We start from the raw sequence: 13,107 nt of genomic DNA, 5'->3' as shown, positions 1-13,107 counted from the left end.
TATCTAATAAATGGTGATTGGTCCATAAGATGGTTCATTACTTAACAATTCTTATCACGGAAGCTCCAATGAGCCAAGTTGTCAATATTGTTGATCTTATAGAGTTCATTATTGATGGTCAGAAGTGGGTGTGCTTTAAATGAGTTGAAAGGTAATCTCGAAGATGTGGAGAAAGATAGAGTGGAGTCTAGAAGACTGCAAAGTGGGTAGAGTTGTTGATGAAGACCAGTCAGATAGATATCGGTTTCATTGTTATAATATTTAGTGTAATTGTGCATGTAAGAATTAAGGGAGAGACTTGGGAGATAATTCTTCCATGCTCAGTTTAGAATTGGTTGCATATTTGTAGGTGGATGTTCAGAGAATATCTCAATATCCATATTCATATTTTGAATTGGTTGGATCTCACAAGCACCATAAATATGTGATGTATTTGTGTGATTTATAGTATGTGATATAATTGTTCCTTTGTCTGTACGTAACTCTATTTTTCTACTAAAATAATATATGTTGATTTGATGATTATAAATGTTACAATCATTAATTATGTTAAATGTTCATGAATGTAAATTTGTTTCTAGTTCTCATAAATGCACAATGATCATTTGCCTTATCATTTTTATTACATGTTTTTTTTGGCCAAAAGCAATGTGTGGTAATATCACTCATAAATTTGAATATTATTTTCTATACAATGGATAATTGGATTAGCCATGCTATAAAATTTGAATCCAAGTATTTCTCAAAAGATGCAAGCACCAACCACTCTTTCTAGTAGTGCTATATTTTGGCAACTAAAATAGTGATCACTTTTGATACACAATGTATTTTCCAAGAACTTCCTCATTTCTCTTAGATGTGAAAATAATGATTTCCTTCCATAGAGATTGTGTTAACATACCATATGTTAGCACTATCATTAGAATCTGATTTCCCTCCCTATCTACTGCCCACAATAGAACAATCATAGCCATTAGAAACTAGCAAAGATTGAGTAATAGATATTACATTGTCTTTTTCCCATCAACCTGGGAATTTATAGTAGTTTCCATGTCCAACCAATTCAACAAAAGTAGTTGATTAACAATTACCATGCTCAAGAGCTATCGTTCCTTCAATTAGATAAGAAAAATAACGAATTACTCCAACTCCATTTTAGATTCGATTTATATATTTAATTTTCCTTCCCTTACTCATATAGGATGTTTTTGGCATGTTAGTTATAGATAATGGTTATTATCATTAATCTTAAATCTCCTTAAGACAATACAACCATATTAGTTGAATTGGTTGTCTCATAATTCTTGTGTCATTAAACAATGACTATTATAGGCTCAATTAATGTTTCATATGCATTCTATTAATGAAAACATAACTTAATATATCAATGGTATGAATCAAACAAATGCATTCTATTAATGAAAACATAACTTAATATATCATTGGTATGAATCAAACAAATGTGTTGTAGATTTTTTCGTTATACACATTTAATATTGTCTTGTAGAGTAGTGGCAATGGAAAAAACATTATAGCTCAATTTATTTATTATGATTTATTTTTATAGCTTTGGGTGGATTTGAAAATAATTTATTGCATCGGAAAACTCATTAATGAGCATGAAATTAGATATGGAGTTTATATATATGCCAACACTAATTCTTGGAATGCATATGTAAATAGCGTGAAAATACACTTTAATTAAAATTGAATGGATATAAGAAATGAAAATCGCGGCAAACAATAAAACAATCATGTTGTACATACAAATCCCTAGTGGGAAAAAGGGAGTGATGGTTAGGGGAAATAGCTACCTTTTTATTGTCTTAGAAAATGTTACATATGTTTGACTTAACTTGAGTAAAAAGAATATGAGAGTATATCATGATTGTTTAAAAAATAGAAAAAAGGGATTTTCAACAATAGAAGAATTTTACGTAAATCTAGATTAAATGAACCTTAGTCTAAACATTTTCCCAAATAAAGATCATTCATTGATGATAATTTTCATGTCAAATAATTTTTTTAGAGTTTAATAATTCTTATCTATTCATGCTTTCAATGCTTATGATCACTAGTCCCTTGACATCTTTGATAGTTCCATATGAGAATATGACTTTAGTAATTTTTTTATGCATATATCATACTTATCAACAAGAGATTTAATTGGCAATACTTTGACTTTGGATAGCAAGGTTGATGAGTGCCTAGATTAGCATATTTTTAACACTCGTCAAATACCTTTTCATCCACCATTTACCCACTTTCCATCCTTTATTATTACCTTTTCCATCCATATCGATACGTTTTTAGTGAATGTATGAATGTCCTTTTATGTGCCATTTTAATGCATAGTCTTATGCATTTTTTTTGGAATTTTTTTCCTTTCTGTACTAACAGTGGTATACAAGACACAAGACTGCCCAAGAACTACTTAGTACAGACATTTCAACAGTGGATTCAACTCCTTATAAGTTTTCCAAGTATTTCTTCTCAGGTAAAGTATAGTTGTTGCAACTCTGAGATGTAACAATAGTCATCGCAATTCTTCATTTTTGTTGTAACTCTTCACTTTTCTGGTATTTATGGGATGCAATTGCAAAAAACTACAACTTTGAATCATTATCATTGTTGTGGCGACTTTGGTGTTGTGCTTATTGTTGCTGCAACTCATGTTTCCCTTGATATCCCTATGGAAACTTGTACTACCCTTGCCAATGATGTGTTGTTATAACTCCCCATTTTCCTTTTTGTTGTAATTCTAGTGATAGTGCTACAATTCTACAATTGTTTTACCATCATAATAATCAACCATCTAATTGTTATTTTTTGACAAATCAGGTAGTCAACAAAAGGTTTCAAGGGCACAAAATGAAAGGGGAAAGTGGATAACCAAGAAAATAGGATGACTCATCCACCACCACCTATTTTTTGTCATTTTTTTAGATAATCCATGTAAAAGATCAACATTTTCTCTCTCATGTCTTTCCATCTACCCGTTTGATTTATTAAAATAGAATACATCTTGCATAAAACCCTTTTCTCTCCTTAAGCTCGATAACAACAATGATAATCGAGAAACTAAGATAACAAGATAACAATAAGTTATTATACTTTCCATAGTTCTTGCAACTTAATTTCCTTTCTACTCCAATTTGAGTAATGGTTTGTTAAGCATTCACATTCTGTTGTTTTCCTAACCAGTGCCTCATATTATTGCAACTCCAAATTACTAATTTCTACAACTCCAATAATTACATTGTTGCAACTCTTAAATGTAGGCTTATTGCTATAACTCACGCGTTAATGTTATCTTTGTTTACTCTCTAATGAATTTCGTGAAGGATTTACAAAATTTATTGAATTGAGGTTGTTGTTGTGATTCCTATTAGTGGAACTATGTTGTAGTATTAAAAATTACTCTATTTCTAGAATCATAATAACTTTGTTTTACTAAGCATTTTGGATTAGTTATTTTATCAAGCATTTGGTTTATGATTTTATTTTTTTACAAGAAAGTGTGAATTAATGGTTTATGATTTATTGTTTTTCAATGTATATGCAACTACATTTTAGTGATAGAAACCAAGATCATTTTAATACTCGAGAAACTCATCTTTAGATGTTGTTTTGATCTATTTTCCTGCAAGAGTGATTTTCTTTCCCGCAACATAGATTAGACAATGTTCCTTTCAATTCCTACAAGTTTGGATTATATTAAAGGTGTGATGTAGATTACTCTATGATTTGTAAAAAAATATTTATATGTTGAATTCCGACAATCATTTATTTACTACAACTTCAGACTCATACACGAATGTACTAATATATATGATGAATCACAATTTGTATGTTCCCTTACAAATTCCAGGTTGACAATTAAATTAGTAGTCTTTGGGTTGACTGTCTAACTATTTGGAAAGGTAATTAAAATGTCCATGAAAGGTCATGAGTTCAAATTCCATAGGTTTTAATAATTATGTGGATGGAAATCATATGATTTTTTCATTTAACTTAGTTCCTAATAGAAGATACATCAAAAGCCACACCTAACCATTCTATTTTATAAACCTGATCCCATGTGTGGTTCTCTTCATCTAATGGATGAAGTACTCCTTAGATTACCAAGTTTGCATGCTAGGTTTGTTAATTTTTTTTAGTTTCCATGGTAAACAAAGTTTAAATAAAGGTGAAAAATATAAGTTTATATCCCCTTACAATTTATTTTTTTAACTTGCAACATGCAACCTTAATTCATAAGTTAAGCTTTACTTCCAATCATAACTACACCTTTCTCTACAAGTTACTCTTGCTCATTGGACTTTGTACCAATGAATGATAAGGTTCAAACTTTCATTAAATGAAGTAGAGTTTCATGCTTGAAACATCTTCACATATCCCTAGTATTTACAGTTGAAATGTACAAAAGGATCTAGGAACATTCCTATGTTTTGCGAAGGAAGCAAGAAGAGGCCTTCCTCCATTTCAAAAATTTTCCATCATTTCTCATCTAACAAGTCCATTGGAATTTTTTCCACACCTCTTCATTGAAATTATTTACCGACATTTATCAAATGCACTAGTCAATAATTCCATCATTCATTTTATATTGTCTAAGCCAATTTTCTATTGCAAATTTATACAAGCTTGTATTCATTAATATTTTGGAATCTACATCACAACATTTCCCATAGGTTCAAAAACTTCATACACTTTCCCTTATGTCTTGACATGATATCATAGACATAGAAAAAAAGATATCATTATTCAGTAGAAGCAACACCTATATTTATATTTAGTCTATTTGGACTTCCTATCTAAATTGTAGGCTTTCACAATTTTCCTCTTTTCATTTCATATCAACTTTTCTTAATATTGTTACTTCTTATTGAATCTTTTTTTCCTATGTAGTAGCTTCCCCATGTTTATTTTCATTAACATTTCCATATTCCTATGATTCATAACCCTTAAAATTCCAAAAAAATCTCTAATTTATGTTGGTATTTTTTCCTTCTATGTCATAATTGGTTTGAATTCTTTAAAAAACTAATTTTAGTATTTTTCATTCAATTATCTAATTTATTTTGTTCCCTCATCTAGAGGTACTTCCTCCTCCATTAAGCTACTCATCTAGAGGTACTTCCTCCTCCATTAAGCTACAAAAGGATTTTAACATCAATGCAACCAATGTCAAATATATACATTAAACAATAACTGAAAGGAAACATATTCACATTTATATTCTCTCAATTTTGGTTTTCAAAAAGTTAGTAATGGTAAAGGCCATAGAACACCATATCAAGATTCATCTTTAAACACTTTGAAGTATATTTTCTTGGCACATTACATTTGCACCATATCATTGCTGGAAGAGAATGCTTGTTCATACTCTAAGTTATAATCCTAATATTTATTATTTTTTAAATAGTACTAATTTTTAAGGTGAAAAATATGTTATAATTACCATTAATAATATTTAGTAAAACATCCCTTAAGAGGTATTTTTATTTCCATTCATTTTTCATTAATTTATCCCAAATTTATATTACAATTTTCCAACATAAAATGTTAGCAAAACAAAAAATGTAGAAAGTCTTGTTATGCTCATAGATCATCCATAGACCTTATTATATATGTTGCAATATTTTCTTCATCCATCCAAATCATTATGAAATAATAAAAAGTTAATGCATAAACACACCTCTATCATGAATGCTCTAGCAATAGGTATCTTCATTCATACATATTTAGAAATATTTCTTCTAAGTATATTTAGAATGCATCATTGTTACCTTAATTTTATAGTAATTAGAATACAAATTATTTCTATTTATGTTAAATGTTTGCACTATGCAATAGACATGCATCTGCCTCTTTTCCGTAATGTGTTTCCTCTCTTTTATAGTGGTTAGAATACAAATTATATCTATTTATGTCAAATGTTTGCACTCTAGAATAGACATGCATCCATCTCTTTTCACATCATTATTGTTTACATATTTTTCACCGTTTTCACTGTCCCATAAATACAATTACTTGATAAAGTGTAAGGTGTTTACTCTTATAGAAGCATGTGTCCACATCACGGAGGCTTTACTCAATGAACTTCTAACATAGCAAGTGGGTTCATGGCATACTAAACAATACCCTTAATTTGAGTACATATTGGAAAATACCTCTAAAAATCACATTATTTAACCCCCTAACAATACAAATTCAATGTCTCCTTCCCGATTTAAAAAACTTCTCCTTTCACTAGATATTGTAAGTATCCATTTTTTCATTAATATTTTTTACACCCATTTATATTTTTTCATTAACTTTGAGCTCCATTTTTTATACCTACCAATAAATAAACCCCTTACCCCCTATTATATGCTTAATATATCATATCATTTTTTCCTCAATAGATATCTCCAATATGAATACACGTTGTATGGTATTGCTCCCCAATCATCCACATCCATTAAATACATTCAATAAATAACCATTAATCCTATTTGAATCATTCATATCTATACCATTTGTCACTATCTCATTTGCTAATTCTAATTAGTGGAACAATTTCTTGTATGTCTTTGTAAACTCCTTGGTAGTTCAAGGAACCTTCGAAAAATCAAACTAAAAGCACTGCTTGATGGTGTAATTCAAACAATGTAAGCATAAACAAGTTCAAGCTTAAAAATCACAAGCGAAAAACTTGATTTTAACCTCCTTCTTGGGCAACCGGGAGTTTCCTTATTCAATTATTTCTTATTTGAAAACACATTTCACTTTTTCTGCCCTAGATTCCTTTTTGGATTCCAAGATTGGCGTAGAGAAAAAGGAAATAACTAAAACAACATGGAAACATAAATCAACCATACTTCTTTTCATGACTAAAAAGAACATTAAAACGAAAGTTGCTTTTGATAAGCAGGGATCTTAATGGGAAAGCCAATAGGATTCCTTTCTCCTCTCGGAACCTAGGAATTAGCATCAACTGATTAAAGCCAATAGGATTCCTTTGTCCTCTCGCAACCTAGGCATTAGCATCAACTGATTAATGAGAAAGCCAATAAGATTCCTCTCCTCTGGGAACCTAGGCTTTAGCTAGACGGTAGGTAACATCGATTAATACAAAACAATTATTTAGATAATCTCACACCATTAGTCTCTCCCATACTTTTTTTCTCTCTCCACTTTATAACCGCCTTTTTTGTGCACCTTCAGTCACAATTGCTGGTTATCAATCATTCCGCCACCTTAGTTTGCAATGTTGACCACGTCCTCAACCACACGCTTAACTAATGCCGCTTCATATCTGCACACAGTTTGGAAAGCGTGGATGGATCAAACAACCAAATAGAGAAAGCACAACACTAAGTTAATCGACCCACCATGTCTATCGTCAAGTGTCCAGCCTGTAACATAGCTGCTTTCCATTTCTTAAACAGCAATCGAACAGACAGTTTACCAATTCTGAAAACAGCAATCAATTAAACAAATACCAAAGGAAACAAATACAAGCTAAATCTCATTTAGTGAACCCACCCGTTTGTGTCGTTGAGTGTCCAGCCTGAAACATTACACACTTTCAACAGAGCAGTTTTCCTTATTTCAATTTCTTTTGGACTGTGAATTCCCCTACTGCGATGATGTTGGAATGCCTGAGCAAATGGGCTGCCAGATCGTTCTGGGTGACGCACTTGCGAAGGAGTCACTTTGTAAAATAGAGGGATAACCGTTCCCTGCTCCTGGCTCGCAATAAGCGACACTTCGTTCAGGCACCATACAGAGGTTGCAAAATCTGGGGAGAATATAGGAATCTTGATTCGGCTGGACTGAATAGCGGCCTTTATAGATGGGTTCATATTCTCACCCTTTTTCAATTTATGTGCATCGTAGAAAACATGGATTTCGTTGCTCGCTGTGAGGGCTGCGTACAGATGATCTACGAAGCCTTTCCTGACATCTGACCCTCTGAAGCACAGAAATACATCATATCTCCAGGCTCTCCGCGTTCGCGCTGCCATTGAAGAGGAAACATAGATCAATTCCCTGGTTAGCTATTCGAGATGAATCGATTGGTTGAGAAGTGGTGGGCTGGAGGTCCTTTCGTATCAGGGGGGTTCCATCTTCCACGTCAGTTAATTTGAGGAGGAGAGAGCGGCAGGCGAGTCGAAGGATCAAGGAAGTGCGAGGGAAACTCATGAAACTGACGATGAAATTTCCAGGAAGTTTTGAGCAGGTCTTGCCGGTTTGAATCCTCACTTAAGTGCAATTTCTTCCTCGGATATTGGCCTCCTCCCCCACTCTGCTCAAATCAACAGACCGGAAACAGTAGATTTGAAGATCGACGCACTACTACACCAAATACCACATTTTTTTTTTTAACTTAAAAACCATTTTTTTATTTTAATTATTTTATATTAAAATTTAATATCAATTAAATGGTCTTAAATATAAAATTTAAGACAAAAACCGTTTGAGACATATATTTTAAAACCAAATTTTATATTTAAGAGAAAAACAGTTTAAGACAAAAATGGTTTGACACAAAAATATTTTAAGACAACTTTATGTTTAAGACAAAAACAATTTAAAACAAAAATATTTTAAAACAATCTTAATATTTAAGACAAACAATTTGATACCAAAATATTTGAAGAGAAACCCAGTTTAAGACAAAATTATTTTAAGGGAAAACTTTATATTTAAGACAATTAACAATTAAGACAAAAGCATATCAATTTAAGACAATATTATCTAACAACTGCAAAAGTGACTCTGATAGTGCGCCATAAGTCCGCCAACTTGCATGCTACTATTGTCGTGCACCTATACCGAGGTTGCTATTTCACTTACCATTCATGTTATCTTATATAAAGACAACTATTTGTTGGGCTCTTCGTATTGTGGGGGTAGTTGATTTTGATGAATGCAATAACTTTTCCTGGCAAGATTTCGTGGACATCAATTCATCTTCGATCTCTATTGATATGATTAGAGACCACTTGTCTTTTGTTGCATTCGAAAGTACTACACGGAGGGGGCTTTTAAGACAATTTTTAAGACAAAAGAAATATTTTGTCTTAAAATTTTCAATACGAGGTGCTAGTAAAAAAGGTAAAGGTAAAGGATTAGGAGTTTGTCTTTACATTGTTGATGGGTTCTTCATGAAGTGGAGCAATGGAGGCTGACAACAACTGATGGGATTTAGGGCGATGAAGGCTGACAACAAAGGTGTGCTTCATGAGAGGAGCAATGGAGGCACTTTTGCTAAAGGTATATAAGTAGTAACATAGTTGGAGTACTTTTCAGGGTCTCCATCGATTGTGTTTTAATATGTGTTTTTTTACTGTTTCATTTATTTTGACACTACTTTTTTTTAGAAAGAAAAAAAACACTATCTTTGTATTAAAATATAAGGATAATACATAATTTAGATTTCGTTCATTATATTATCCTTTCATGCTTCTCCTATCATTCTTATGCCCATACATTTATATTTTCCTGTTCTACAAAAAGTGTCTTTCTTAACATCAAAATTTAGCTTATAAGCATTACATTTCATAAATCAACACTTTCACTATCTAAAGATACAAAACTTCCATCAAAATCGAGTTTGTGTTAAAATGTCTCCTAAGAGTAGTTGATGTTACTTGCATTTACCATGATACCCTACTTGAAGACTGAGAAATTTGTTTTACTTGTTTCCTTCGAAATACCTCTTTTAGATAGGAGGTCTATTGTCAATTATGTTCTCTGTATATATGTTGGAAATGTATATGATTAAAATTCCTTACCAAGTTCTGAATCCTCATCATCCAATTTGCAAGTATGGGGGCATTGAAATTAGTATGCTTGTTTACCGAGTCAATGATTCCTTTTTCATCTCCATATACCTAAATTTTGTCTAAGCTTAGCCATTTTGCTGTGATAAGGACTCCCCATAATGTTGTAATCTCCAATTTGTTGTTTGATCCCATTCCACCCTAACACCAAAAGTGGAAGAAATTACCAGGCTCAGTAACTACGATTGCACCACATCCATATTTCCTTCTATTATTGGCTCTGCCCCAAAACCCAACTGGATATTCTTTCCAAATATCAATGAATTTTCACTTCATGTTTTTGTTATACTTGATCATCGACCGAGTCTCATTGAAAAAATCAATTGTCTTGATAATGGCTTCTCTAACAATCACAAATTTCTAATAAAAAATGCTAGCATTCCTACTTCACCATATAATACATATGATATATAATGGGAGGGACATGTACGTCCTATGTGAAGTGAACCATGGCATAATACATTTGAGCAAGGGTTTATTAGTGCCAACAAAAGGAAGATTCATTTCCTCCATAACCCCATCCCAATTCAGTCTCACATATGAGTATTTGATCAAAAAATGATCTGTATGTACCCTCCACCCCCCGTCATGCATAAAGGGCATACTCTAGGACCAATGAACCCATTATTTTGTAAGTTTTTCCACGTTAATATACGATCATGTGCTATCAATCGGCAAAAAAATTTTAATTTTTTTGGGAGATTCCATCTCCATATATACTGTAGATGCTTATTATAGTCATTGATCCTCCCGGGGCTTGGCAACTTCAAGTAGATGTCTTGGACCATCAAACTGTTCTTTTTCATTTTACCCCCCCATATCATACATTCTTGCTTATCAGCAAGAGTAATTCCAGCATATTGAATTTGCTCTACGTGTGACCCACATTCCTCATGATATGTCTCTGGTATGACCTGGTCTTCGACCCTTCTCCAACTTTGCTCATCAATGTTTTGAGTCCCCGCCAGATATATTTGTTGCAATCAGATAATGTACTTTCTATGAAGGATTTGAAATAACTTAAAGGATAATGAATGATTTCTAGCCTTCCTTATGATGGTGTCTAATTCAATTTTTATCTTGGATCCATCTCCATCCCCTCAATGGACAAACCCCAACATCCAGTGTAGAGTGTGTTGAAAAGTGTAACTAGGTTCGGTCTTCATAATGAAATGTGTAAATATGATTTTATGTAATTGATGTAAAGAAGAAAATAAAATTATTTTTTTAATGCTTGAATCATGGGTTTCATGATCAAGGAATTTTATTTTAGTTAAGGTTCCCATTGTGAGCCTTTAGGTTTGTCATCAAGTCATAATAGTCTATTGAGTCAATGTTATGTATGGATGACCCTTCTTAGGCATGTTACAAATATATGTGAGTCATTGAAAGAGTCAAAGAGACCCTCCAAGATCAAGCTCAAACATCTCCTTCAAGTCGACCTTAAATGAAATTATGAAGCTTCACAAAAGGACATGTCAGCTCACACACAACTCAAGTCGGCTAATTTACATGGGAAAACCACTATAAATAGGGTAGCTCGACTTCATTTCAAGGACATAATTTTGGTCAAGGAGAAGTTTGCAATAAGGAGTGTGAGAATCACTAGGAAATTAGCCTCATAATCAACGAAGAGAAGGAAAGGAAGAGTGATGTCCTTAGCTTTGTTTTTGGCTTTCTTTTAGGCTGAATCACTCCACAAGTGTGAAGTATAGACGTTATCTATTGCAAAAGAAGCCAAAGTATTGCAGTCCCTTTTGAAGGTCAATTCAAGGAGAAAACTAAGGATTATCTCAAGCCGAGTTGTCAAGGAGGTAGCCTCCACCTAAAGAGAAGGAAATCAAGGTACAAGAGAAGGTAATCTACATGTACTAGGGTTTATGAATTAGGGTTGAGAAGTTGTGGGTCTGAAGCAGAGAAAAGGAAGCCGAGATCTAAAAGGTAACAAAGGCAGAAAGAAGAATTCATTAATTTGAGTCTCTATAAGAAGAAGAATTCATTTGGGTTTTCCTCTCAAGTGGGAGAGGTTTTGGCCCTGGTTTATGCCTATATTTTTTATCTCATGTCCCTTTATTGTTTATGATTTGGTAGTTGTTTGATGAAGAACACTATAATAATCTAACTAAAGAGAAGACCATAATCTAAAGGAGTAGAAAGCATTCACAAGCATTTATAATTGCAAGAGAAATCACCTAATTTCTATGCCCTATATTTCTCAATAGAGTTTGCTTCATACTTCTCCATATGTGTGATATAACAAATTTCTTCTTGGCACCACTGCTAATCCATGAGGAGAAAGTTTCACCAAACATATATTTTTCCTTAATGATATGATACCACACACCATTTCCAAACATGACCCTCCACATGTTTTTTATAATCAAAGCCTTGTTAAAAGTGGATGTATCTATGAAACGCCAACCTCCTTCGTCCACTGGCCTTACAAGTGCTGACCATCGTACCATATGAATTTTGTCTTGTAACTGTGTTCCAGCCCATAAGAAGTGGCTCATGATAGCTTCTATATTATGGATGATCTTTATTGGCATTAAATAAAGGTGCATCTAATATGCTGAAATGTCTTTTAGCATCGATTTCATCATTCCGCCCATCATAAACTATATGTACTTCCAACTATCCAATTATTTGTGAAATCTTTCGATTAACCATGACCAATCATGATTATAGGATCCTTTCAGTTTCATATTAAACCCAAGGTAGGTGAAACCATCATCCAATATTGACGATGCTAGCCCAAACAGATCACATATGTCCTTTGTTATACTTTCCTCACTATCATCAGGTAACAAGATAAATTTTCCTTCATTCATACTCAAACCAATTGAAACTCCAAATGTCTTAATGAGGTCTAATGGTTCTCCACTCCCCCACCATGGATTCCCCACCGAGTAACATATCATCTACGAATATTAAATGAGAGATGGAAATATTTTTGGTTACTTTGATCCCTTTAATAATTCCATTATCCATTGACACCCTCATTTTTCTACTAAAACAATCAATAACTAAGAGAAAGAGCAATGGAGACATGACACATCCATCTCTAATTCCTCTATATGCATTGAAAAAATGTGGAGGAAAGCCATTAATAACGACAATAGAATTTGTAGTTTTGCAACATGCCAAAATCCATTTAATGTTAAATAAAGACATACTATATTTTAACCCAACCAAGAAGAAGAATTCCCAGTCAATGCAATCATATGCCTTGCTCAAGTCTACCTTTAGAAGGAAAGCTCTTTGTTTATGT

The 13,107-nt window shown here is 32.8% G+C and overlaps 1 protein-coding gene across 1 annotated transcript; it reads right to left on the bottom strand.

The window, feature by feature from the left end:
* Positions 1-7,361: 7,361 nt before the first annotated feature.
* Positions 7,362-8,015, bottom strand: LOC149166954 (toll/interleukin-1 receptor-like protein). The gene is made up of 2 exons (XM_089430311.1): positions 7,534-8,015; positions 7,362-7,461 (listed from the first exon to the last, which is right to left on the bottom strand). Exons 1-2 carry the CDS (start codon positions 8,013-8,015, stop codon positions 7,362-7,364), a joined length of 582 nt encoding a protein of 193 aa, XP_089286437.1.
* Between the last annotated feature and the right edge of the window lie 5,092 nt (positions 8,016-13,107).

The sequence above is a fragment of the Pinus tabuliformis genome, chromosome 5_1 (genome assembly GCF_031772625.1).
Source record: "Pinus tabuliformis cultivar Carrire ecotype Pingquan chromosome 5_1, CPIR1, whole genome shotgun sequence".
NCBI lineage: Eukaryota > Viridiplantae > Streptophyta > Pinopsida > Pinales > Pinaceae > Pinus > Pinus tabuliformis.
The sequence above is the reverse complement of the archived record's forward strand: the minus strand, read 5'-3'. Positions and strand labels throughout refer to the sequence as shown.